Source organism: Scyliorhinus canicula, chromosome 2 (assembly GCF_902713615.1).
Source record: "Scyliorhinus canicula chromosome 2, sScyCan1.1, whole genome shotgun sequence".
Taxonomy (NCBI): Eukaryota; Metazoa; Chordata; class Chondrichthyes; order Carcharhiniformes; family Scyliorhinidae; genus Scyliorhinus; species Scyliorhinus canicula.
The window spans coordinates 193152559-193177935 of record NC_052147.1 but is presented as its reverse complement, the minus strand read 5'-3'; the positions used below and the strand labels follow the sequence as shown (position 1 = coordinate 193177935).

Here is a 25377-nt window from a genome sequence, read left to right as displayed (position 1 = left end):
GTGGAACAGTGCGTTTAATGTTAACAATAATTTACAGATGCCTAGCCCCTACAACTAAACTGTGCCCTTCACCCATGCCAACTTACTCTGTGTCTCTCTTTGTTGCCTTACGGGCCCTACCACTACGTCTAAGTGATTCCCCAGATGATACAGCAGGAGTGGAGGAGGACTGCTGCGAATCGCCCCCCTCGACTTGTTTCTCCTTCGGCAAGCGTTTCCTGGGGCGACCCGGCCTTGATGGGCCAGGCTGCTCTGCGGGTGTCTCGGGTGACGTTGTGCCACTCTGCTCTGCCTGCTGCCCACCCGATGCACCAGGGATGGGACGGGGGGGAGGCCGAGAATTCCGGGATGTCCCGTGATGGAGTTAATGGGACGGTCCCGAAACCTCCTCCTCACTCAGGGAGCCCGGTGGCCCCCGGGCCTCACTTTGGGACAGAGGTGCGAGCGGGGAGTTGCCCCGTCGCACCACCGACACCTGGCACTGCCAGTCCTGGAGGCCTGCAACGGTATCCACCAGGATCCGAAGGTTTGCAGAGGCGGAGTCCAGGGAGTTAGACATTCCCGCCAGGGACTTTGCGATCTCAACCTGAGGGGCACAGAGGTGGTGACTCACCTGAGCTGCCCTTAGGTTATTCATCTTTTTTGTGGCAGTGGGTTCCAGTCCTCGACAGGCTGGCTGCAATGACCGTCTCTGCCACCTCCTCCCAGGAGCTGTTCACTATGGCTGGCTTTGGTCTCTGCTCCACCCTGGGGAAGAGGGTGTCCCACCTCTCCTCCACTTGAGGAGCATCGCTGAGGCTGTCAACACTATGGTGCAGACAATGGAGAGGCAACAGGACCAGTTGGCGCAGGGGTGCTGGAGTTCACTCCAGCTGCCCTGCCATCCCATGAAGTGCCCCAGGGTCGCAGAGGCAGCATCTGAGAGGAGCGAACACTGGAGGCTGACCCGGTGCCTTCCACCAGCAAGACCGTGGTCCCCGCCTCACCCAAAGCCCCCGTCCGACACCAGTACGTCAAGGTCAGCAGACAGAACAGGGTGGCCCCCCACAGGCAGCATCTGGGAGGAAGGAGCACTGGAGGCTGACCAAGTGCCTTCCACCAGAGAGACCTGAATCCCCCTCCTGACACCGGTGCCTCAAGGTCGGCGGGTGAACAGGGTGGTACAAGTACCTTGCCCTTCCGAAAATGCCCGCCAGGGTCACCAAAGGCCATGAGAAGCAGAAGGCTGCCCCTACCTGCAAGGCTGACACAGGTCCATCACCCTGGAGTGACGTTGCACTGACTCTGGGAGGGTGGAACATGGTTGGTCTGGGGGGGGAAAAAAGGAAGGCGAGGATGAGGAGGGCCTTGCAGGCCCTCTGGGCATGGCAGACCATTGCCGCCACTGTCTGTTTTCCTTATGCTCATCCCCAGGCTAGTCTTCCAGTCCCTCCTCAGTCAAGGTTGCATGTCCCTCCTCCTCCAGGATGTTGCGCCACTCCTGAGCCAGGGTTGAGGAGTGCAGAGCAGGAAATAAGCTGGTTGTGCTGAGGGACCCCACCCTGCACACCCTGCTCACTTCAGGAGACCCTAGATGGAAACATCAGAGAAACTGAGCTCAGGTACCCTCATCTGATCCACATCTCACACTGTTCTGGGGATATCCTCAGTGCTGAAGACCAACTCTAGTGATTGTTGACTGCTGCCTCTTGTGGTTCAGGCTTGTCTGGGCCTTGCAGTTTGATTGGCATGCTAGGTAATGAAACCCGTCCGAAGCATGGCATGTGTCCCCATGAAAATGCACGGGTGAGCTGTGAATAGCTCACATAACTAACAATGCCGATTCCTTATTAGCAATAGTCTTCAGCTGCACAGCTAGAGGCTGCTCACAGTCAAAGGGTGTTAAAGTGAACTTCATCATACAACCATGAACAGGACTCCGTTCTGGAAGTGTTTGGTGAGCCAGCTGTATTTGCCCCTGTTATGGGTATGCACAATTTGAGGGATTGCCTGTAGGATCCACAAGCACTGAGCTCCTCACTCCCCCGACCGCCCGCACACAGCCCACCTCCGTCCCCGCCTACTGAGCCACTGTGGCCGCAGCTCCTGATGTTTACTAATCATAATGTTTATTGTCACAAGTAGGCTTACATTAACACTGCAATGAAGTTACTGTGAAAAGCCCCTAGTCGCCACATTCCGACGCCTGTTCGGGTACAGAGGGAGAATTCAGAATGTCGAAATTACCTAATAAGCACGTCTTTCGGACTTGTGGGAGGAAACCCGAGCACCCGGAGGAAACCCATGCAGACACGGAGAGAATGTGCAGACTCCGCACAGACAATGACCCAAGCCAGTAATCGAACCTGGCCCTGTGAAGCCATAGTGCTAACCACTGTGCTACGGTGCTGCGCTGTCCAATCAAACTGAATTTTTCTGTTTCCTCTTTGTGAGGATCTAAGAGTTTGGAGGATATAATTAACATTCTAGCTATGATTGCTGATTCAGTGTCACTCCTATCTTGTTTTGCCCAATGTCAAAACCACCTATACATTTTAAAACCACCTATCCATTTAAAAACCCCTGAAGCCAGATTTCCTACTTTACCTTGATTACCCCTTGCTCAAATTCAGAGCCTTGCCACAGGGAAATCCTGAAATCATCAAGATGCATGATCAAAATGGCAGCTAGTTTCTCCTTCTAGAACATTGTGGGGTCACCACCACCCATTTCCAACAGAAACAAACCTCATGGAAAAATACCACACTCTTGACACGTGATTCAATCTGTCAACGGGTTCAATCATTTCCATAGCTTTCCTTCTATGTTACCAGCTTCTTTGCCCCCCCCCCCCCCCCCCCCCCCCCCCCCCTTGTAAAACACAGCCTTTATGTCAATAGATTTGCATTTCCAGGAACTTGATGCCAATATAGCCAAAAAATATTTCAAACTCAGGACTGGTGTAGACTCGATGGGCCGAATGGCCTCCTTCTACACTGTAAATTCTATTCCATTCTATATTCTTTGCAGTAGGTGAGCCCAACCGACATCCTGATCCTCTCATCTTCCTTCATAGTCGTCTCAGGTTACTATCTTGCTTTGGCCTCATCTGTGCTGTATGGGAGTACCTTTTCTGTACAGATCCACGAGTGAGATAAAGCTGGCCATCCCTGTCAGGTACGTTAGTATATTCTACAAATTCCTAACTCTTTCCATCTGTCTTCCTTTATTAGGAGCTACTAAAATCTTTCAATCATGAGGACTTCTATTGAGATTGCTAGGTTGCTCTCTGGGCCTCAGCCTCATTGTCATTAACTCTGAACTACCACTAAATGACCATTCTCCCAAACGAGTAGACTCGTTCGTTCCCAATTTGTTTCTGGGGTCATGATGAGTGTCAGAAACCGATAGTTTTCACATAATTTTGCCAATCCATAGATTGTCTCTTGTCTGTTCCTTGTTCATCCACCTGCATGTTTAATCAATTTTCGTATTTTCAGAGGTTTTCTTTGCTCTCCCTATTAAAGTAGCCTCTCTCCATACACTGGTCCCTTCTGGTATGTATGTTACCCTAGTTCCTACTTTAGGTAGTTGCTCTTTTGAACAAATAATGTCAACTTCTGTCTTGATATTACTCCGTTCATAGTCTGTCTACCTTGTATCCCCAGCCATCTATTCCTCATGATTACCCAATGCATGTGCATGTGAAGTGCATGGTGCCTCCTCACTTAAGTGCTATTCAGGAGCTGTGTAGTTAGTACCAATGAACCGCAGAGAATATACCCAAACAATTTGATTACCATGTTGTACCATTATCCCCCATTACCTTTCCGAAATTATGGGCGAAATTCTCCCAACGGGAGACAAAGTGCCGACGCCGGAGTGAAAACCGGAGTGTTTCACTCCGGCGTTGGAGGCCGCTCCTCGCCCTGTATTCTCCCACCCCCAGAGGCTAGGAGCTGCGCCGCGTCAATTTCACGCGCCGGGTCTTGGCGCCGCGTTAAAATGGTGCCACGTAAATGACGCGGCCGGCGGCGCTTAAATTACGTCACCTGCGCAAGCGCAGGTTGGCCGCACCAACCCACGCATGCGGAGTTGCCGTCCTCCCCGCGGGTGCCCCGCAAGACATGGACTTTGATCTTGCGGGGCGGTGGAGGCCAAAGAGTGCGTCTTTTAGAGATGCCGGCCCACCGATCGGTGGCCACCGATCGCGGGCCAGGCCCCTACTGAGCACCCCCCTGGTGCTCGATCCTCCCTCCCCCTCCCCCCCACAGGCCGCACACGCAGCGTTCGCGTGCTGTTCACGCCGGCAGCGACCAGGTGTGGTTGGCGTCAGCGTGAACCGGTCGGATTGGGCAGACCGGTCGGATTGGGCAGGCCGCTCGGCCCATTGGGGCCAGAGAATCGCCGCTCGACCGTTAGAAACGGCCAGTGCCGTGCAGAGGTCTGGTGATGCCCGGGGCAAATCTTGAATGTATGCCCCAAAGACTCAAGTAGCACCCCCCCCCCCCCCCCCCACTTTATGCGCATGGCAATAGCACTCGTCTTAAAGCAAGGTCAGTCTTGCATTGTGTCATTATAGTTCCTCCGATGCCACACTTTGAATGCATTTTACAACGCTCTCACTGGGGCCAAGGGACAGCAAAATCCTTCAGGCAGTTACACCGGCAAACGTGTTTCCTTGTGACATGGATAACTGCACAGAATCAATTTGGTCAGAGACCGTTTAACTTTTATTAAAACCTAACCCCATATTAAGAAGCAATAAAATGCATGAAGCCCGGCCCCCTTTTCTCTCTGTCTGTATAGAAGAAAACCAGTGAAGAAAGTGAAGATATTTGTTTGCAGTGATTAATCTCCTCCCTCCCCACTCTTCCAGAAACATTGCAAAGCAAACCACCAAGGCAGCTGTGGGTGAAAGCAACCTGATTAGACTGACAGGAAATTAAATGGAGGGATGGTGGATTATAAACTCTTCTCCGTCTAGCTCTTCATGACTTGCAAATGGAAAATGGAAATTGAAAGGCCGGGAACAAGCAGCAACATGCCAAACAATTCCAACAAGTACCGAGTGCAACTTTTATTTTTCATTAGTGGATGTCAGTCTTCTGCCATCCTGTGACCTTCACCCATTATTTGTTTCACGTTGATTGTATATTGGGAGCAAAATAATTGGGGAGGGATACATGACCTGTTGCTGTGGCTTCACGGTCCTGGTGTGGACAAACTCAAAGACATCTCCGGCTGGAAACTCCAGGAAGGAAAAACTTGTGGGGGGGGGGGGGGGGGGGGTGCTTTTGAATATGATCATCAAACATATTCAAATGCTCTTTTAATATTTCCACATTTCCTGTTGCTAGGCTGACTTAAATGCTGTAAATAATTAATCGTATCAAACAATCCATTTTGATGTGCTAAATGCAGAGGGAGCCATCCTGAACATGGGCTTGTGTTGACATTGTGGTGATAAATAACTGACAGACCATGCCACTGCAACAGCCTTTGATTCTTTTCGTATTAAAAGTCCTACTTTATAATGTGCAAAAAATAAATTATGCTGTAGAGCAATTGGACAAAATTAAACAGCCCCACCATCTCTCTCCATTAGTTTGATAGGAGATGCTAATTAATGAAGATATGAACCAAGTAGAATGCAGAATACTTTTGCTATAATCAGAACATAATTGATTTTTCTGTTCGATTATCACAAATTAACCGAAACATCCAATAAACATGCTCTTTTTCCTGGCAATTCCGATCGGAATTCTGAAGGGCGAGATGGAATCAGGTGGATATGTTATATTTCTAAGAGAAATTCGGGCTCAATGGATGATTCGGTGTGATTTCACCCTGTCAGTGGTTTATGTCACCTATCTGCTCACAGTGGGATTGGTTTCTCTGGAGTCACTGGGAGTCGAGCGGCAGAATTCTAGGCTGTCAGGCAACAATTAGCACAGTTTAAAAAGAATCACAACTCGTGAATCATGTGATGTGAGGAGAACTTACCATCATCGACACACAGACATACATACACATACACAAAAGCATTGCTCCAACTGCAATTCATTCTTCCATCTCTCTCAGCCCACAGCGGAACATTCAATCTTGTGTGGATCGCCTTCACACAGAACACAGGCAGAGAGAGACCCAAAGGATCTCTTCCCGGCGTACTGAACGCTTCCCTCCCCACACGCTGCGGGTAGAAGCGAGCGGGAGGAAGGGGAGCCTTGAGGAAGATCTGCTGATGCCCCCATCCAATGGACGCCGCTCTGCACGCCGCTGGAAACGGCAAGTGGCGATTCTCCGAGCGGCCTGTCGTAAAACTCGGCACGCCGTTTTGGGGGTGGGGGTGGGGGGGGGGGGGGGGAAGAATCGTGAGCGGGTGCCAGGGCGGCGTGGCGGGAATCGCCCGGCATTCCCGCGATTCTCCCACCCGGCGTGGGGGTCGGAGAATCGTGCCCTATATCCCCGATGGCTTTATGATGTGCCTTAGGACTTATTGAATTCTCTCCAAAACTTCAGCTTTATCTGAATGTATTGCAGGCAGAATTAAACAGGAAAAGTAGAATGGTTCCTTCTAGAGCAGGGAGGGCACCTGGTAACATTGAAGGAAATTTTGGATTTCTTCCATACACTAACTGGTATGGACTGTACCACCCAACCATCTGCAAGAGCTCTTTGCGTGTACTGCCCACGTCGTTTGCAATTCACAATCTGGTTGATCAGCCAATGTTTTATGTAACGTGCCATTCGGGTTCACAGCTTTCCTCTGCAGGACTACAAGGTTTAGATTTTTGGCACATTGAAATTCCTCATTGGCACATTCCCCACCAATATCTGTCAGTGATTGCATTGGTGTGCCTACCCATTTTCATGACCTTACAAAGAATGGTCCTTTTGTTTTTAATCTGTATCACAATGGATAGGCTAATATGATAGCCACACCTATGAAGTGTTGGATATAAATACACCTCTCCTTGACACAAACTTAAATCCATTGCAACTGCATCATGAAACTCCCTGGCTAATGGCAAGCTCACAAACAGGATGTGGTGGTGTCTTACGATATTTAACAACAGCGATTTATTCAATAAGGTCATCATATCCTTTATCACGTACTCTTGCATCGCAAAGTAGAACCTTCAGTTTCTGTGGCACTGGATGAGCATACTGTCTGTGTAATTTCAAGATTATCTTTCTGTCTACCAAATTCATTCTCAGTGGTTAACCTTTTAATGACTTTTTTGATGAGAAATCTCTGGCTTCCTTAGTGGTAAGCAATGAGTAAGATCAAGTAAAATGCAGATCCACATATTTATCAATCACTAGTTTGATCATTCTTCATATCTAGCATCATCTAAGCCTTTTTCCAATCAGCGATCGACTTTCCAATCAGCGATCGACTTAACAATAACAGTTTTTTGCTAGAAACCACATCAGTACTGATAATGAATTGATCTTACAAGCGAGGGCTACTATTTACAGGATGTGAAAGTATTGTCATCTCCAAACTTGAAGCAGGTGTCACTTGATACTCCCTGACCTTTCACATCTCTGGGGTGTCTCTGGGGTGTCTCTCAGAGACACCTCAGATAGCAGTTAAGCCAATCTACATCACTGTAGAAGTGCAATCACTGCCCAAAACTGCACAGTTGAAGGAATCGACCATCAAGATGCTCATTACTGGAATCAAGCTCTTGAACAATCCAATTCCATCATGGCAGTCACCATCATTTTCAGTCCAGCTTAGTTGCCTGAACGGCTAGTTTGTGTTGCAGAGCCAGGCCAACAGCATAGCTTCAATTCCCATACTGGCTGATGTTATTCATGAACCTTGCCCCTCACCGGAGGTGGGTGACCTTCAGGTTAAATCATCACCAAGCAGCCTAGGATCATCTAGGATTATGGTGACTTTACTCTTCAGTCTCATGGGTTACTTAAAAAAAAACAGTTCATCGCATAATTATGCTGGGAATCACACTATGAACCAATTAACCATGCCCCACACAGTTTTTGGGTTTAAACACCTACAGTCACCATCCCAGGCACACTTTGTTCCAACTTTCAAACAGGCTGGACTTATGACTGCTTTCAAACATCCTGTCATTAACCTCATCTCAAGTTTTGGAATTTCCATCTGAGGTTTGGTCAAACTTGGAACGAAGCGGATTTTGGAGAACTTTGGCCGGTTTTACCAGATACAAGTTGAACATAGGGAAACAGCAAGGTATTCCCGATTGAGACCAGAGGGCAGGAGATGAGGTTGGGGGAGCTGCAGTTCAAGGTGGTGGGAGCAGGCTTTAGGTACTTGGGCGTTCAGGTGATGCGGGGCTGGGTGCTGCTGCGCAAGTTGTATTTGGCTCGATTGGTGGAGCAGATTCAAGGATTTTAAGAGGTGGGATGTGTTGCCATTGTCGTTGGCAGGACGGGTGCAGGCAGTGAAGCTGACAGTGTTGCCAAGGTTCTTGTTTGTATTTCAGAACCTCCCAATCTTTGTTCCAAAGTCATTTATTTAAAAAGTTCAATGCATTGATCTCAGGATTTGTGTGGGCATGGAAGACCCTGCGGGTCAAGAGGGCAATTTTCAAATAGGGGAGAGGCTAACATCGCTATGGTTAGAAAATAGGTGGTGGGGGAGGGGTCAGTATTGGGGAGGATGGAGGCAGCATCTTGGAGGGGAACGGATTTAGGACCATTGTTGACAGTGTCTGCCGTTCTTGCCAACCAAGTACTCTGCAAGCCCAGTTGTGGTGTCGGTCTTGAGGGTATGGGGCAGTGGAGGCAGCACTTGAGACAGGAGGGTGCCGTGGTGTGGGCACAGACTTGTGATAACCATAGGTTTGCACTGGGGGTGGGGATGGGGGGTGGGAGGGGATGCTGGAAGCGAGGTTTTAGAGGTGGTGCCAGGCAGGGATTGTGTGGTTTGAGGATCTGTTCATAGGGGCAGCTTTACGAGCTTAGAAGACCTGGAGGAAAATATGAGCTGTCCAAGTGGGAATGTGTTTAGATACTTAGAGGGCCCAGGCTTTGTGAGGAGAGAGGTGCCGTCCTTGAGGCTGCAGGACAGGTGCCGAAAGAGGGGAAAGTGTCTGAGGTTGATAAGGAGCTGATGGATTGGGAGGGAGCCTCAATAGGAGATGTTAAACGGAAATGGGAGGAGCTGGGGTGGAGGCCGGGACATAGAAGAGGCCCTGCAGAGGGTGAATGTATCCTCATCGTGTGCAAGGCTCAGCCTTATTCAGTTTAAAGAAGTTCACTGGGTGCATATGACGGTGGCGAGGATGAGAAGATTCTTTGAGAGAGAAGAGGACATGTGTGAACGGTGCGCAGGGAGACCTGCGAACCATATCCACATGTTCTGGGCGTGTCTTAAACTGAAGGGGTTTGCAGTCGTAATGTTCGAGGTGTTGGGGGTAAAGGTGGCTCAAGGTAGTGATATTTGGAGTGTCAGAAGGCCCGGGAACAAGAGAAATATTGCATTGTGTGTTATCAGACTAAAACAAAGAAGATTGAGGCTTGTAATCACGTTAATATAAATCAATTTTAGTGGGCTGGTTTAGCTCAGTGGGCTAGACAGCTGGTTTGTAATGCAGAACAAGGCCAGCAATTCCCGTACTTGCTGAGAATTCTAAATTCTCCCTCTGTGTACCCGAGCAGGCGACGGAATGTGGCAACTAGGAATTTTTAAAGTTTTCCTCTGCTCACTTTTAAAGGCTTCCAATCCTCTGGCTTCCAACCAATCCTCGACACTTGTATGCTTTTTCCTTTGCTTTTCTGCTGTCTTCGACTTCCCTTGTCAGCCATGGATGCCTCATCCTCCCCTTCGCATGTTTCCTCCACCTTGGCATGAATTTCTGTTGTACCTCCTGAATAACCCCCAAAACTCCTGCCATTGCTGTTCCACTGCTGTGCCTGCTTGGCACCCCTTCCAATTAAATCTGGCCAGCTCTCCACTCATGACTTTGTAGTTACCTTTATTCAATTGTAACATCGTTACATTGTCATGTGAGAGTACCTTTAAGAAATGGATGTTTAAGCAATGTACCTTTAAGAAATGAAGCAGCTCATATTACTGAAGTGATGTCAGAGGGTGGGGTGAGCTGAGCTGAGCTCACTTCTGCTTTTTGTTTCAGGTTTGAGGAGAAAGTTAGGAACGTTTGTGTGTTTTGCAAAAAGCTGGAAGAAGAAAACACATAACTGGTCTGTTGATGTCTGAGAATCCAAAGACGATAAGTATATTGAATGTAACCTCATGTCTGTTGTTAAAGGTGAAGTGTTTTGGAGGTTTGAAGGAACATTTTGAGGGATTATTTAGTGTTGTATTATTTTCGGGGTTATCTTTGAAGTAAGGGGTGTTAAGTGATCCAATGTTTATTTAAAAGGTTAAGTTGAATTCATGGAATAAACATTGTTTTGTGTTTAAAATCCCTTGTGTCCTTAATTGTAATACCACACCTGGAGAACAAGCCGTGTGCTTCAAAAGCTAACAATCCATTAAAGGGAGTGGTTGGTTGAACTCCATGATACATTTTGGGGTTCTGAAAACGCCGCTCCCATAACAATTGGGGGCACGAGGGGGTTAAAAGTCTATCTATTGGATTGGCTTTTGTGAATTTAATGACAGTGAAGGATTGTTGCTGTTCCGATGTGGTATTTTAGTTTAAGTGGGGAGAGTGTCGTGAACAATGTCTCTTTCGGAGGCTCAGAAGTTTTTAGGGGTGGACGCGGTAACACATGATACCTTACGGACAGAGACTAAAAACAGACTGTTAGGTTTGGCAAAAGCATTGCAGTTAACATTACCTGACAAAATACGAAAAGATGAGGTAATTAACGCGGTATCTGCGCATTTACGTTTGCCTGTGATACATTCTGGCTCATTAGATATGGCAAAGCTCCAGTTGCAGATTAAGCAAATGGAACATGAAAAAGAATTAAAGCAACTTGAACATGAAAAAAATTAAAGTGGCTTGAATATGCAATGAAAGAAAAAGAAAGAGATAGAGAGGAAAAAGAAAAGGAGAGAGAAGAAAGAAACAAAGAAAGAGATAGAGCGGAAAGGGAAAAAGAGAGTGAGTTTGAACTTCGGAAAATGGCTCTGAAACATGAAAATCAGTTAATATTGGCAGACGCAAAGGAACACATACAGTTGGAGGAGATGGATGAGGATAATGAGACAGACCGTCATAGTCAAAGACATGGTGCAGATCTATTTAAATAGGACAAGCATTGCCAAGGTTTGACAAGAAGGAGGTAGAAGCCTTTTTCATTTCATTTGAGAAGGTAGCTAAACAAATGCAATGGCCACAGGACATGTAGGTATTACTGATTTAAACAAAGCTGATAGGTAGGGCTAGTGAACTGTTTGCATCACTACCGGAGGAGGTATCTGGAACGTATGAGGAGATGAAGAAATCCATCTTAGGTGCGTATGAGCTAGTGCCTGAAGCTTACAGACAAAGGTTTAGAAATTTAAGGAAAGAATTTGGTCAAACATACATGGAGTTTGAAATGCTCAAATAGTGTAATTTTGATAGGTGGATAAGGGCTTTGAAAATAGACCAAACGTCTGGAGCTCTCAGAGAAATTATACTTTTGGAGGAGTTTAAAAATTCAATTCCTGATGTGGTGAGAACTGATGTGGAAGAACAGAGGGTTAAAATTGTGAGATTAGCAGCAGAAATGGCAGATGATTATGAATTAGTTCATAAATCAAAGATTGGTTTCCGACATCAGTTTCAGCCAGCGAGGGATAGAAACCGGGGACATAAGAAATACTCAAGTGGTAAAGGTAAAGGTGATCTGATGGGAGACAATAAAGACAGTGTACCACACTGATTAAAAAAGAAATCCAGGAGGGTGGAAAAGAGATGAAAAGTTTCAAATGTTTTCACTGTAATAAACTAGGCCATGTAAAATCACAGTGTTGGTGGGTGAAGAAAAGCACTGGGAAGGCTGATGTGGTAAAACAGGATAAGACAGTGGGGTTTGTTAAAGTGGTAAGGAAAGCCCAAGGGAAACGAAGGAGGTGCAAATGATTGTACAGCCTGTTCAAGAAGTAATTGTTAAGAAGGTGCCAGATGTCTTTAAAGAATTTACTTGTGTGAGTAAAGTTTACTCATGTGTATCAGGAGGAGCAGCTAAAGAAGTCACAATTTTAAGAGATCCAGGAGCTAGTCAATCTGTAATGGTAAGAGATGAGGAATTATGTAGTTTGGGAAGAATGTTGCCAGAAAAGGTGGTGACATGTGGAATTCAGGGTGAGAGGAGTAGCGTTCCATTATATAAGGTAAGGTTGGGAAGTCCAGTGAAGAGTGCTGAAGTGGTAGTAGGAGTAATAGATAAACTACCTTGTCCAGGAATACAGTTTATCTTGGGTAATGATATAGCTGGATCACAGGTGGGAGTGATGCCTACTGTGGTTGATAAACCAGTGGAAAATCAGACAACTGAAGGGCTGAAGGACGAATATCCTGGGATTTTTCTGGATTGTGTCGTAACAAGGTCGCAAAGTCACAGGTTAAGACAAGAGGAGAAATCAAAGAGTGAAGATGAAGTTGAAGTGCAATTATCAGAAACAATTTTTGATCAGATGATTGAAAAAGAACAAGAACAGGTGGAGGATGAGGCAGATATTTTTAGTTCAGGAAAATTGGCGGAGTTACAACAGAAAGATGTAGAAATAAAACGGATCTATCAGAAAGCACATACGGAAGAGGAATCTGAGAGTACACCAAAGTGTTATTACTGTAAAAGTAATGTCTTGATGAGAAAATGGAAACCTTTACATATGCAGGCGGATGAAAAGTGGGCAGAAGTTCATCAAGTAGTATTGCCGGTAGGGTATAGAAAGGAGGTGTTGCGAGTTGCACATGAGGTACCAGTGGGAGGTCATTTGGGAATAAGGAAAACTCAAGCTAAAATCCAGAAACATTTTTATTGGCCTGGACTACATAAAGATGTAGTTACATTTTGTCAATCATGTCACACATGTCAAGTGATAGGGAAATCTCAAACAGTGATAAAACCAGCGCCCTTAATACCCATTCCAGCATTTGAGAAACCTTTTACAAGGGTCCTAATTGATTGTGTAGGAACGCTTCCTAACACAAAAAGTGGGAATCAATATCTTTTGACTATAATGGATGTGTCTACTAGGTTTCCAGAGGCCATTCCAGTACGTAATATTACAGCTAAAAGGATTGTGGAGGAGTTACTTAAATTCTTTACTAGATATGGACTACCCACAGAAATTCAATCAGGTCAAGGATCGAATTTTCTTCAAAGTTATTCAAAGAAGTAATGGATAGCTTAGGAATAAAACAATTTAAATCAACTGCGTACCATCCAGAATCGCAGGGAGCATTAGAAAGGTGGCATCAGACATTAAAAACAATGTTGAGGGCGTATTGTCAAGGTTATCCAGAGGATTGGGATAAAGGAATCCCATTCGTATTGTTTGCAATTAGGGATGCACCTAATGAGTCTACCAAATTTAGTCCTTTTGAACTAATTTTTGGACCACTTAAATTGATTAAGGAAAATTTAGTGGGTGAGAAATCGGAAATTACACTATTGGATTACGTGTCAAATTTTAGGCAACGATTAAATAGAGCAGGTGAATTGGCTAGACAAGATTTGAAAATTGCACAAAATGTGATGAAACGGGTAGCGGACAAGATATCCAAAGTTCGTAGTTTTGTCAGTGGAGATAAAGTTTTAGTGTTGTTACCAGTGGTAGGTGAGCCTTTAAAAGCTAGGTTTTGTGGACCGTATCAGATTGAAAGGAAATTAAGTGAGGTGAATTATGTGGTAAAAACACCAGATAGAAGGAAGATTCACCGAGTGTGTCATGTGAATATGCTTAAAAGGTACTTTGAAAGGGAAGGAGAGAAAAATAAGGTTTTAATGATTCCAACTCAAAGTGACGAACCAAATCCAGATGACTGTGAATTTGACATACCTCAAATTAAATTGGAAAATGAGGATGTTCTTAAAAATTGGGATGAATTGTTATGTTACCTTCCAGAGGAAAAACGAACTGACCTGAAAGAGTTATTGATATCACATGGGCAAGTTTGTCGAGATAAATTGGGAAGTACTAAAATGGCTATACATGATGTAGATGGGGAAATGCTGTTCCTATCAAACAACATCCATATAGACTTAATCCTTTAAAATTGGCACAGGTTAACAGAGAGATTGAGAGTATGCTTAAAATGGCATAATTGAAGTGGGTTGCAGCCAATGGAGCTCACCCATAGTGATGGTACCTAAACCAGACGGTACCCAACGGTTGTGTGTGGACTACTGAAAGGTGAATGCAGTTACAAGAATGGACTCTTATCCTACCCCACGTTTGAAGGATTGCATTGTGAAAATGGGAATTTCTGCTTTTATTTCCAACTTCCAGACATGGAAAGAACATTTAAAACATTGTATGGAGTTCTTCGATCGACTTCAGGGGGCGGGTTTGGTGATGAACCTAGCCGAAAGTGAATTTGGAGAAGCCCGAATCACTTTCCTTGATGAGTTTTGGATACCCTCAAGATGCAAAATAATGCGATTTCTTAGCATGAGTGGATTTGTTCGAACCTTTGTGCAAAAGTTTTGTGGTGTGATTACTCCACTGATGGACTTGCTAAAGAAACTTCAAAAATTTCAAAGGACAGCGGTCTTTCAACAGGCATATGACTGCCTGAAAGCTGTGATAACCGATGCTCCTGTATTGGAGAATTGCAAGGGACTCTGGTCAGATTGAACTAAAGTATCTGGTTATAAAGAGAAATGCCGAGGAGTAGAGGAATGGATGGATCGTGCAGAGACTTTCTTGTTCAAAGAGACTGTCAATCGAGAAAGTTTTCGGTTGGAGGAAAAAGAACAAAGAAAAATGGACTATATTATTATGCCTGTTTGCGTGTGTTGTTTAAAAACCCACGTGTCCTTAATTGTAATACCACACCTGGAGAAAAAGCCATGTGCTTCAAAAATAATTCATTAAGGTGGGCGGTTGGTTGAACTCCATGATACATTTTGGGGTTCTGAATACACCGCTCCCATAACAACATGGCTGTGGAAATTGTCTTTTTAACCCTTTCCTTGCATTTTTCCCTGTTGCAACATGCACGCCCTGGATTTGCCCTACTACACTCTCAGTCCTGCGTTAACTGCCCACCTTCTCATAGTTGTCCCCTTTTTTGCTGTACCTGAAGTCAGATTCCTGCCACTCTCAATTCTATTACATGTTCTAGAAGCTTTATTAACCTCGCCTGAATCCTCTACCCCTTTAACTTGTTTAAAGTCCTTGTCATTAACCTGCACCCTCACCCCCACCTTCTCCTTTAACTTTGATTTTCTAATTTTCCATACACCTGAACCCCCCCCCACTATTCATTTTAAAGCCTTACTCACAGCCCTAGTTATGCAATTTACTGGTCCCAGCTTGATTCAGGTGAAGATCATCCTATTGGAACAGGTCCCCTCTTTCCCAAATATTGGTGCCAATGTCCCATAAATTCAAACCCATTTCTCGCACACCAACCACACCTTTGCCTCTTTAATCTTATTGACCCTGTGCCAATTAGCTCGTGGCTCAGATAGTAATCTAGAGATTATTACTTTTTTGATTCAGCTTTTTAATTTAGCACTTAGCTGCTCATATCTAATATCTAATTCAGCAGGGGGATGGGAACCTAGATTGTAGTCCCAGTGTACAGGATGTTGAGAGTAGTGAGGTCAGGGATAGGGTTAAAAGTTCGAAAGAGGGCACCGGCAAGCAGGAAGCTGGTTTGAAGTGTGTCTACTTCAACGCCAGGAGCATCCGGAATAAGGTGGGTGAGCTTGCAGCATGGGTTGGTACCTGGGATCTCGATGTTGTGGCGATTTCGGAGACATGGGTAGAGCAGGGACAGGAATGGTTGTCGCAGGTTCCAGGATTTAGATGTTTCTGTAAGAACAGAGAAGATGGTAAAAGAGGGGGGGGGGTGTGGCATTGTTAATCAAGGAAAGTATTACGGCGGTAGAAAGGACGCTTGAGGACTCGTCTACTGAGGCAGTATGGGCCGAGGTTAGGAACAGTAGAGGAGAGGTCACCCTGTTGGGAGTTGTCTATAGACCTCCGAATAGTTCCAGAGATGTAGAGGAAAGGATTGCAAAGATGATTCTTGACAGGAGCGAGAGTAACAGGGTAGTTGTTATGGGGGACTTTAACTTTCCAAATATTGACTGGAAATACTATAGTTCGAGTACTATAGGTGGGAAAGTTTTTGTGCAGTGTGTGCAGGAGGATTTTCTGACACAGTATGTAGACAGGCCAACAAGGGGCGAGGCCACATTGGATTTGGTACTGGGTAATGAACCCGGCCAGGTGTTAGATTTAGATGTAGGTGAGCACTTTGGCGATAGTGATCACAACTCGGTTATGTTTACTTTAGCAATGGGCAGGGATAGGTATATACCGCAAGGCAAGAATTATAGCTGGGGGAAAGGCAATTATGATGCTATTCGGCAAGGCTTAGGATGTATAGGATGGGGAAGGAAACTGCAGGGGATGGGTACAATCGAAATGTGGAGCTTTTTCAAGGAACAGCTACTGCGTGTCCTTGATAAGTATGTACCTGTCAGGCAAGGAGGAAGTTGTCGAGCAAGGGAACCGTGGTTTACTAAGGAAGTTGAAGCACTTGTCAAGAGGAAGAAGAAGGCTTATGTTAGGATGAGACATGAAGGCTCAGTTAGGGCACTTGAGAGTTACAAGTTAGCCAGGAAGGACCTAAAGGGAGAGTTAAGAAGAGCGAGGAGAGGACACGAAAAGTCGTTGGCGGATAGGATCGAGGAAAACCCTTAGGCTTTCTATAGGTATATCAGGAACAAAAGAATGACTAGAGTAAGATTATAAGATTATAAGGTTATAAGAGATAGGGTTTATAATCATCTTGAAAAGAACAAGTTGATTAGCGATAGTCAACACGGTTTTGTGAAGGGTAGGTCATGCCTCACAAACCTTATTGAGTTTTTTGAGAAGGTGACCAAACAGGTGGATCAGGGTAAAGCTGTTGATGTGGTGTATATGGATTTCAGTAAGGCGTTTGATAAGGTTCCCCACGGTAGGCTATTGCAGAAAATAAGGAAGTATGGGATCGAAGGTGATTTAGCGGTTTGGATCAGTAATTGGCTAGCTGAAAGAAGACAGAGGGTGGTGGTTGATGGCAAATGTTCATCCTGGAGTTCAGTTACGAGTGGTATACCGCAAGGATCTGTTTTGGGGCCACTGCTGTTTGTCATTTTTATAAATGACCTGGAAGAGGGTGTAGAAGGATGGGTTAGTAAATTTGCAGACGACACGAAGGTCGGTGGAGTTGTGGATAGTGCTGAAGGATGTTATAGGATACAGAGGGACATAGATAAGCTGCAGAGCTGGGCTGAGAGGTGGCAGATGGAGTTTAATGCAGAAAAGTGTGAGGTGGTTCACTTTGGAAGGAGTAACAGGAATGCAGAGTACTGGGCTAATGGCAAGATTCTTGGTAGTGTAGATGAACAGAGAGATCTCGGCATCCAGGTACATAAATCCCTGAAAGTTGCCACCCAGGTTAATAGGGCTGTTAAGAAGGCATATGGTGTGCTAGCCTTTATAAGCAGGGGGATTGATTTTCGGAGCCACAAGGTCATGCTGCAGCTGTACATAACTCTGGTGCGGCCGCACCTGGAGTACTGCGTGCAGTTCTGGTCACCGCATTATAGGAAGGATGTGGAAGCTTTGGAAAGGGTTCAGAGGAGATTTACTAGGATGTTGCCTGGTATGGAGGGAAGGTCTTACGAAGAAAGGCTCAGGGACTTGAGGTTGTTTTCGTTAGAGAGGAGAAGGCTGAGAGGTGACTTAATAGAGACATATAAGATAGTCAGAGGGTTAGATAGGGTGGACAGTGAGAGTCTTTTCCTCGGATGGTAATGACCAACACGAGGGGACATAGCTTTAAATTGAGGGGTGATAGATATAGGACAGATGTCAGAGGCAGTTTCTTTACTCAGAGAGTAGTAGGGGTGTGGAACGCCCTGCCTGCAACAGTAGTAGACTCGCCAACTTTAAGGGTATTTAAGTGGTCACTGGATAGACATAAGGATGAAAATGGAATAGTGTAGGTCAGATAGGCTTCAGATGGTTCACAGGTCGGCGCAACATCGAGGGCTGAAGGGCCCGTACTGCGCTGTAATGTTCTATGTTCTAGCCCTTCAGCAGAACCCCTATTCTTGCTCTACCTATATTGTTGGTGCCTACGTGGACCATGACAACTGGATCTTTACCTTCCTACTCCAAGTTCCTCTGCAGCCCAGATGAGATATCCCGAACCCGAGCACCAGGCAGGTAACACAGCCTTCGGGACTCTCGATCCCGGCAACAGAAAACATGTCTATGCCCCTAACTATCCTCAATTATGACTACATTTCTTTTCTCTCCCCCAACTTGAATGGCTTCCTGTGCCATGGTGCTGTGGTCAGTTTGCTCATCCTCCACACAGTCTCTGCTCCCATCCGAACAGAAACAAACATCTCAAACCTGTTAGACAAGGACAGGGGCTCCTGCAACCCTACCTCCTGGATCCCTCTACCTACTTCACTTGCAGCCATATACTTCTGTACCGGACTAGTAGTCAAATTCAAGCGGTGTGACTGCCTCCTGAAACACACTCCCCCTACCTGATATGTAGCAGTGTTCGAAGCTCAGACTCTAGCTCATCAACTCTCAGCCGAAGTACCTCCAGCAGCCAACATTTGCTACAGAAGTGTTCACTGGGAACCACAATGGGATCCACCAGCTCCCACGTCATGCAGGAACAACACATAGCTTGGCCCTGCATCTCAATTTATTTCATTCGTATTTAATTTTGCTCCTTAATTTAAATTTCTTGCTGGTTTTTAGTCTTTCTAACCTGTAAAATATTTCTTCTTTTTACCTGCAACTGAAAGTAAATTAGAATAGGTAATGCAAATTAGCCGTCACGTACCAACCAATCAACCTACCACTTTCCTATGACATCTCTCGTTATTTTTCAAACTCTGGGCGCGATTCTCCAAGCCCCGCGCCGGGCCGGAGAATCGCTGCAACTCTGATGCCGGCGCGCAATTCTCCGAAGTTCAAGAATCGGCGACATTTGCACTGGCGCATTTGATGCTGCGCAGGCCATGGGCCGCTGGAATTGGCCAGGCCGCCGATTCTCCGGCTCGGATGGGCCGAGCCGTCGTGCGGAAAAAGCAGTTTCCCACCGGCGCTGTTCACCCCTGGTCGCTGCCAGCGGGAACTCTGCGCGAAGGGTCAGGGGGCAGCCTGTGGGGCGGGGAGAAGCGCTCCTTCACCGGGGGGGGCCTCTGATGGGGCCTGGCCCGCGATCGGGGCTCACCGATCGGCGGGTCGGCCTCTCCCCGTTCCCCCCCCCGGGCCTACTTTGTTGCGCAGCCGGCCCCTGAACACCAACGCCATGTTGCGTAGGGGCCGGCACGCTGAACAAGTCCCCCGCGCATGCGTAGGTTGGTGCAGCCGAACTGCGCATGCGCGGGTTAGCACGGCACCAGGAAGGGAGGCTGGAGCGGCGTGAACCGCTCCAGTGCCGTGCTGGCCCCCTGTGGGGGACAGAATCGGTTGTCCCCGTGCCCGTTTCACGCTGTCATGAAACGCGACGGCGTTCACGATGGCGCAAACACTCAGTCTCCATTTTGGAGAATCGGCCCCTCTGTTTATGGTGAGCACCAACCCTGCTTTTTTAATTCTCTGGCTCTGCCTCTCCCCGCACCACTTCTGTCATGATAACCTGCTAACTTCATTTATAAAGTTCAAAAGGATGTATGGTATACAAAATGGAACTGTTAAACTGTAAAAGGGTTTGGTTTAAATGTATTGTGGAACCGTATTAAGTAAGGTTTACTGCACATCTCACCTGTGCACTAGTTTCCAAACTGCAGAGAGGTTTTTCATTGGCATTACTTACTATGTTGAACCCAAAGCACTGATGTACACACACATAAAATAAAACTGAGAGAACAATATTTAGAGAAACCACATGAATAAACTATTTCAGTTCCTTCAACCTATTTCTTCTGCTGCACTTGCAGGCATTAAAGCTGCATAAGCAAAAACTTTGAGTGTCTGTTGCAGCTAAAACTGGTCCACCCTTTGAATGAGAGGTAACAATCATGATTTTATTCAGCATTGTCATCGAAAATTTAAACGTGGAATAGTGACACTGGACAATGAACTGGACAATGAATAGTCAACTGGACAATGATGTGCCAGGTAATAGTGGAAATCCAGATCAGAAGCTAAGGCTATGAGAACAATATTTTAAAGCAAATTTGAGGATTTCAAAGTTTATTCTATTTTATTTTAGTCTGTTATAATGTTTTAGTCAGCCCCGCCACTCACCATGGTATTTCATGTGATAAGTAGGAAAAATGGTCTTTCTGGGGCTGGTTTAGCACAGTGGACTGAACAGCTGGCTTGTAATGCAGGACAAGGCCAGCAGCGCCCGTTCAATTCCTGTACCGGCCTCCCTGAACAGGTGCTAGAATATGGCGACTAGGGGCTTTTCACAGTAACTTCATTGAAGCCTACTTGTGACAATAAGTGATTATTATTATTATATTAATGCCTCTGTTGTTTTAAGATTTGCTATCTTTTTCTTTGTTTTGCTAGCAGGTAAGGTAAAGTTGACATCGTCCCAGATGTTTTGTTAGCATGGCAAATATGACACTATTATTCAAGAACAGTGCAAGGACATTTTCTGTAACTACAGGCTGGTCAATTAAACAATGGTGTGCAAGGTTTTGGAAGTAACAAGCAGGGGAAAACCTGCCAGGCACTTGAAGAGGTTTGAGTTAATTAAGGTGAGTCACATAGATTTGTAACAGGCAGACCATGCTTGACTCATCAAATTAAATTTTTTGAAGTAACAGAGAAGTTGCATGAATGGAATGCAATACATGTTGTCCATATAGAGTTCAAAGTGTTAATAGAATTTACAGTGCAGAAGGAGGCCATTCGTCCCATCGACTCTGCACCGGCTCTTGGAAAGAGCACCCTCCCCAAGCCCACACCTCCACCCTATCCCCATAACCCAGTAACCCCACCTAACGCTAAGGGCAATTTTGGACACTAAGGGCAATTTAGCATGGCCAATCCACCTAACCTGCACATCTTTGGACTGTGGGAGGAACCCGAGCACCCGGAGGAAACCCACGCACACACGGCGAGAACGTGCAGATTCCGCACAGACAGTGACCCAAGCCGGGAATCGAACCTGGGACCTTGGAGCTGTGAAGCAATTGTGTGAACCACTGTGCTACTGTGCTGCCCACAGTGATGAAGTACAACAAAAAAGGTTGGTTTACCAAATTGAGGCTCATGGAACAGGAGGGCCAATTTGGATTTGAAAAATTGGCTTAAAGATAGAAAACAGCAAGTCATGGCTCATGGCTGCTTTCCAAATTTGAGAAAAAAGTAAAAACTTGCATTTATATAGGCTTCTCGTGATCACGGGGCATCTCAAAGTGCTTTATAGCCAATGATGTACTCTTTGAAGTGTAGTCACTGTTGTAATGTATGAAACCCGACAGCTTATTTGCTCTCAGCAAATTCTCACAATGTGAGAATGACCAGATGAGAGAATTTGTTTTTGTGATGTTGATTGAGGGGTAAATATTAGCCAGAATACCGAAGATAACTCACCTGTTCGTCTACAAAATAGTGCCATCGTATCTTTTGCTTCTGCCCAAGCAGCCAATGAGGCCTCAGTTCAATGTCGGATCCAAAAGACAACCCCTCTGACAATGCACTGCAGCCTCAGTATTGCGCAGGTGTATCGACCTTGATTTTTGTGCTCAAGCCCTGGAGTAGGATTTATTTCATAGAATTTACAGTGCAGAAGGAGGCCATTCGGCCCATCGAGTCTGCACCGGCTCTTGTAAAGAGCACCCTACCCAAGGTCCACTCTTCCACCCTATCCCCCATAACCCAGTAACCCCACCCAACACTAAGGGCAATTTTGGACGCTAGGGGCAATTTAGCATGGCCAATCCACCTAACCTGCACATCTTTGGACTGTGGGAGGAAACCGGAGCACCCGGAGGAAACCCACGCACACACGGGGAGGATGTGCAGACTCCACACAGACAGTGACCCAAGCCGGAATCGAACCTGGGACCCTGGAACTGTGAAGCAATTGTGCTATCCACAATGCTACCGTGCTGCCCATTTGAGCTTGCAAACTTGTGATTCGAAGGAAGGTGTGCTGAAAACTGAGCTCTGGATACCAATTAGAAGATGCTAGGCAGTAGTATTCCTCCAGGCTTAGCTTTTTCATATATATACATAACTTGGATACTGGAATAAAGTGTAAAATTTCAAACTCTGCCATTGATACCAAAATTGGATGTGTGGAAAATAGTGAGGATTATGCAAACCCACTGTACAGAACATAGATAGGCTAGCAGAATGACAGGTAGAATTTAACACAGGGAAATGTAAGGTGATGTATTTTGGCAAAAGAAATTGGGAGAGGTAATTTGACTTAATGGCACAGTTCTAAAGATGATGTAGGGATAGAGGGACCCAGAAGTGCATGTACATAGATTTTGAGTGTGGAAGGGCATATTCAGAGAACAGTTTGCCAAACATTTGAGATCTTGGGCTTCATAAATAGAGGTATTGGCTGCAAAAGCAGAGAAGTTGTGCTGAACATTTAGAAAACTCTGGGTAGAGCACAACTAGAGTATTGCATCCAGTTCTGGTCAATACACTTGAATAAACATGTGAACATCCCTGAAGGTTGCAAGGATTTACCTGAATGGTTCAGGGATGAGAGCATTTACCCAAAAGGTGATGCTGGAGATCTAAGGTGGTTCGGCTCTGAGCAAAAGGAGATTTGATTGCGCTGTATAAGATGATTACAAGTTTAGATAGTGATAAGGTTGACAAATAAAAACTGTTCCAATTGGCTGATGATACAAGGATCCGGGAACACAGATTTAAAGGACCCGGGGACACAGAGTTAAGGCTTTGGGCAAGAGATGTGGTTGGTTGGTGGGGGGGGGGGGAAGAATGTTAGAAATGTTAGAGATTTTCATGGAGTGAGTAGTAATGGCCTGGATTTTGCTGTCTAGGAGGGCGATGCAGCAGAGATGATTAATGATTTCAAAAGGAAACTGGATGAGGAAACTTTCAGTCTATGGAAGTAGATCTGGGGAACTGACTAGATTGCTCTACGGGGAGCTGGCATGGATTTGATGGATTGAATGGCCTCCTTCTGTGCAATAATGCCTCAATTACTCCAAACGTTAACCAGAGACAATTTGCTTTTAATAAATCCACTCTGGTTCTCGTTGAGTAGCCGGTGCCAAATCCTCCTCGCAAAACTTGTCAGGGTATCCCTCCTCAGGCACCCTCCCTCCCACCCCGGACCACTCGTGCTTACACCACGTTCCCTTGCAATTAGAATTTTTATAAAGTAAATGTCATAATTGAAAGTGTCTTCATATGAACCTAGTGCAACGTATGCACAGTTATGCTGGTTTGACCTCTATTGGTCAGGTCGCCCTGCTCTTGACTCTGGGCTAGGAGGTGAACAGCGCCCCCCACCGCGGACTCTGGGCAGTCGTCACTCGGGGCCGGTGTTTTATTTGAGTGTTTGCAAAGAACGGGTGGGTTTTGTTAGTGGGTGTTACTATGCGGTTTAGTTGCTTCTGTTATGGCCAGGTCTCGGAATAAGACTCAAGTTGGGGAGCAGAACTTCCCTCACATTTTTGTTTCATGGTGCAACTAAAGTTGAAAAGAAAAATGGGACTGAGGAAGTTTGTGGAGGGCTTGGACTGGTGTGATATCTGGAGGAACTTGGTTCTGTGTTGTTTATTCGGGACGGTGCATTTGTACAATCTGGATGTGGAAAGTCCTGTCCTGGTGAAAGGACTTGAAGGAACATTGTTTGGCTATTCGGTACTATTACATAGCTATAAAGGCGAAAAGTGGTGAGTTTTTCTTTTGATGTAGTTCATATCACATTTTTGGTTTAATTGGTGGCGAAGTGTAAACAAAGGCAATGCAATGAACTTTATTTCTTTTTAAATACCAGTGCCATTGATTTTGAAAATTCTCCAGTTAAAATCAAAAAATATATATACGGGTAAAAATTTGCTATTTTTCAAAATGGGCCTGGTGACGTTTCGACAAATCCCAGATTTAAATGGCAGGGAATCTGTTCCAATTATCAAAAGTTTTGAAGCCAACGTGTCTTGTCAGTGGAGTTAAGTGTAATGTATAAAAAGTTCTAGGCATCACTGACTTAATATTTATTCCCTAATTTGTTTCCTTTTTGTGACTTCAGGTTTATTGTTGGTGCTCCAAAAGCAAATTCATCCCGTGAGGATGCAATAGTAAATCCTGGAATTATTTACAAATGCCGAATTGGGCAAAATCCTGAAGGGATTTGTGAAGAACTACATTTAGGTTAGTTGCGATGATAGCACAGTTCAGTTTCTGCATAAATTTCAGTTTCCAAAGAGGAAAACTAGAAACACGGTTTAAAGAATTATGCAAATATCAAAAATTGTAACTTACAAGTTGGGGGGGGGGGGGGGGGGGGGATCTAGGACAAATATGACAGACTTTTTAAATGTCTAATGGGAGCTTACTATTTTCTGCACGTAAAGTGCAGTGATTGTGCAAGCTTTGATAATGCTAAATTTCAACAGATATATTCTGGTCTCTCCATGGACAATATAATTGTACCCCACCCCCCCCCCCAACACACACACACAGCGTTACTGGTCATCCAGCCAGTATTACATCTCTTGGGAAGTGTAATATTTTGTTATTTGCCCAACTGAAAAATGAAAGTATTAACAAGGCAATAAGTTGGGTAAAGAAAATGATTTGTTTAGTTTGTGTGAAATATGGTTTTACTGTTCTCATTCAATGGGAGGCACTGGTTAAGATATTATTCTGCTGTGCTTCACACTGAGCTGTGCTTGTCATTTTGTTTGTTCCTATAAAGTGCACTTTTTATCTGCAAAAACTCATTTACAGATCTTTTGATATTATTGCAGGGGAGGCTGACAAAATATGTGGGTGGAAAGACAATATTGGTTCACCGCATACAAACATAATTTCACACCTGAATCTCCCGGCAGTTTCTGCACATCCCCACCTCTCGACAAATAAGTGCACCTCCTCTCTCTCCATTTCTCTCTCTCTCTCCTCCTCTCCCTCCCCCAACTATATCAACTATAGAATCTTAAGCAATTTGGAACACATGCAGCAACGATTTGGCATTTTTGTGCATGTTGTATTGTTCCCTCCAAGCTGAAGGCCCTGTTGTACTTTTCAGGAATCCTGCTAAGCAGGGTGGAAATAAAGCATAT

At 45.4% G+C, this 25377-nt stretch overlaps 1 protein-coding gene and 1 long non-coding RNA gene across 3 annotated transcripts in view; one reads left to right on the top strand and one right to left on the bottom strand.

Annotated features, from left to right (window-relative positions):
• Positions 1-25377, bottom strand: part of LOC119961847 — a 62415-nt gene that overhangs the window by 19337 nt on the left and 17701 nt on the right. The window lies entirely within an intron of this gene.
• Positions 23641-25377, top strand: part of itga4 (integrin alpha 4) — a 215404-nt gene continuing 213667 nt past the window's right edge. For both annotated transcript variants that reach the window (XM_038789255.1, XM_038789256.1), the window contains exons 1-2: positions 23641-23985; positions 24342-24463. In XM_038789255.1, the coding sequence (XP_038645183.1) occupies positions 23771-23985; positions 24342-24463 (337 nt within the window). In that variant the 5' untranslated portion in view covers positions 23641-23770. The remainder of the gene's footprint in view (positions 23986-24341; positions 24464-25377) is intronic.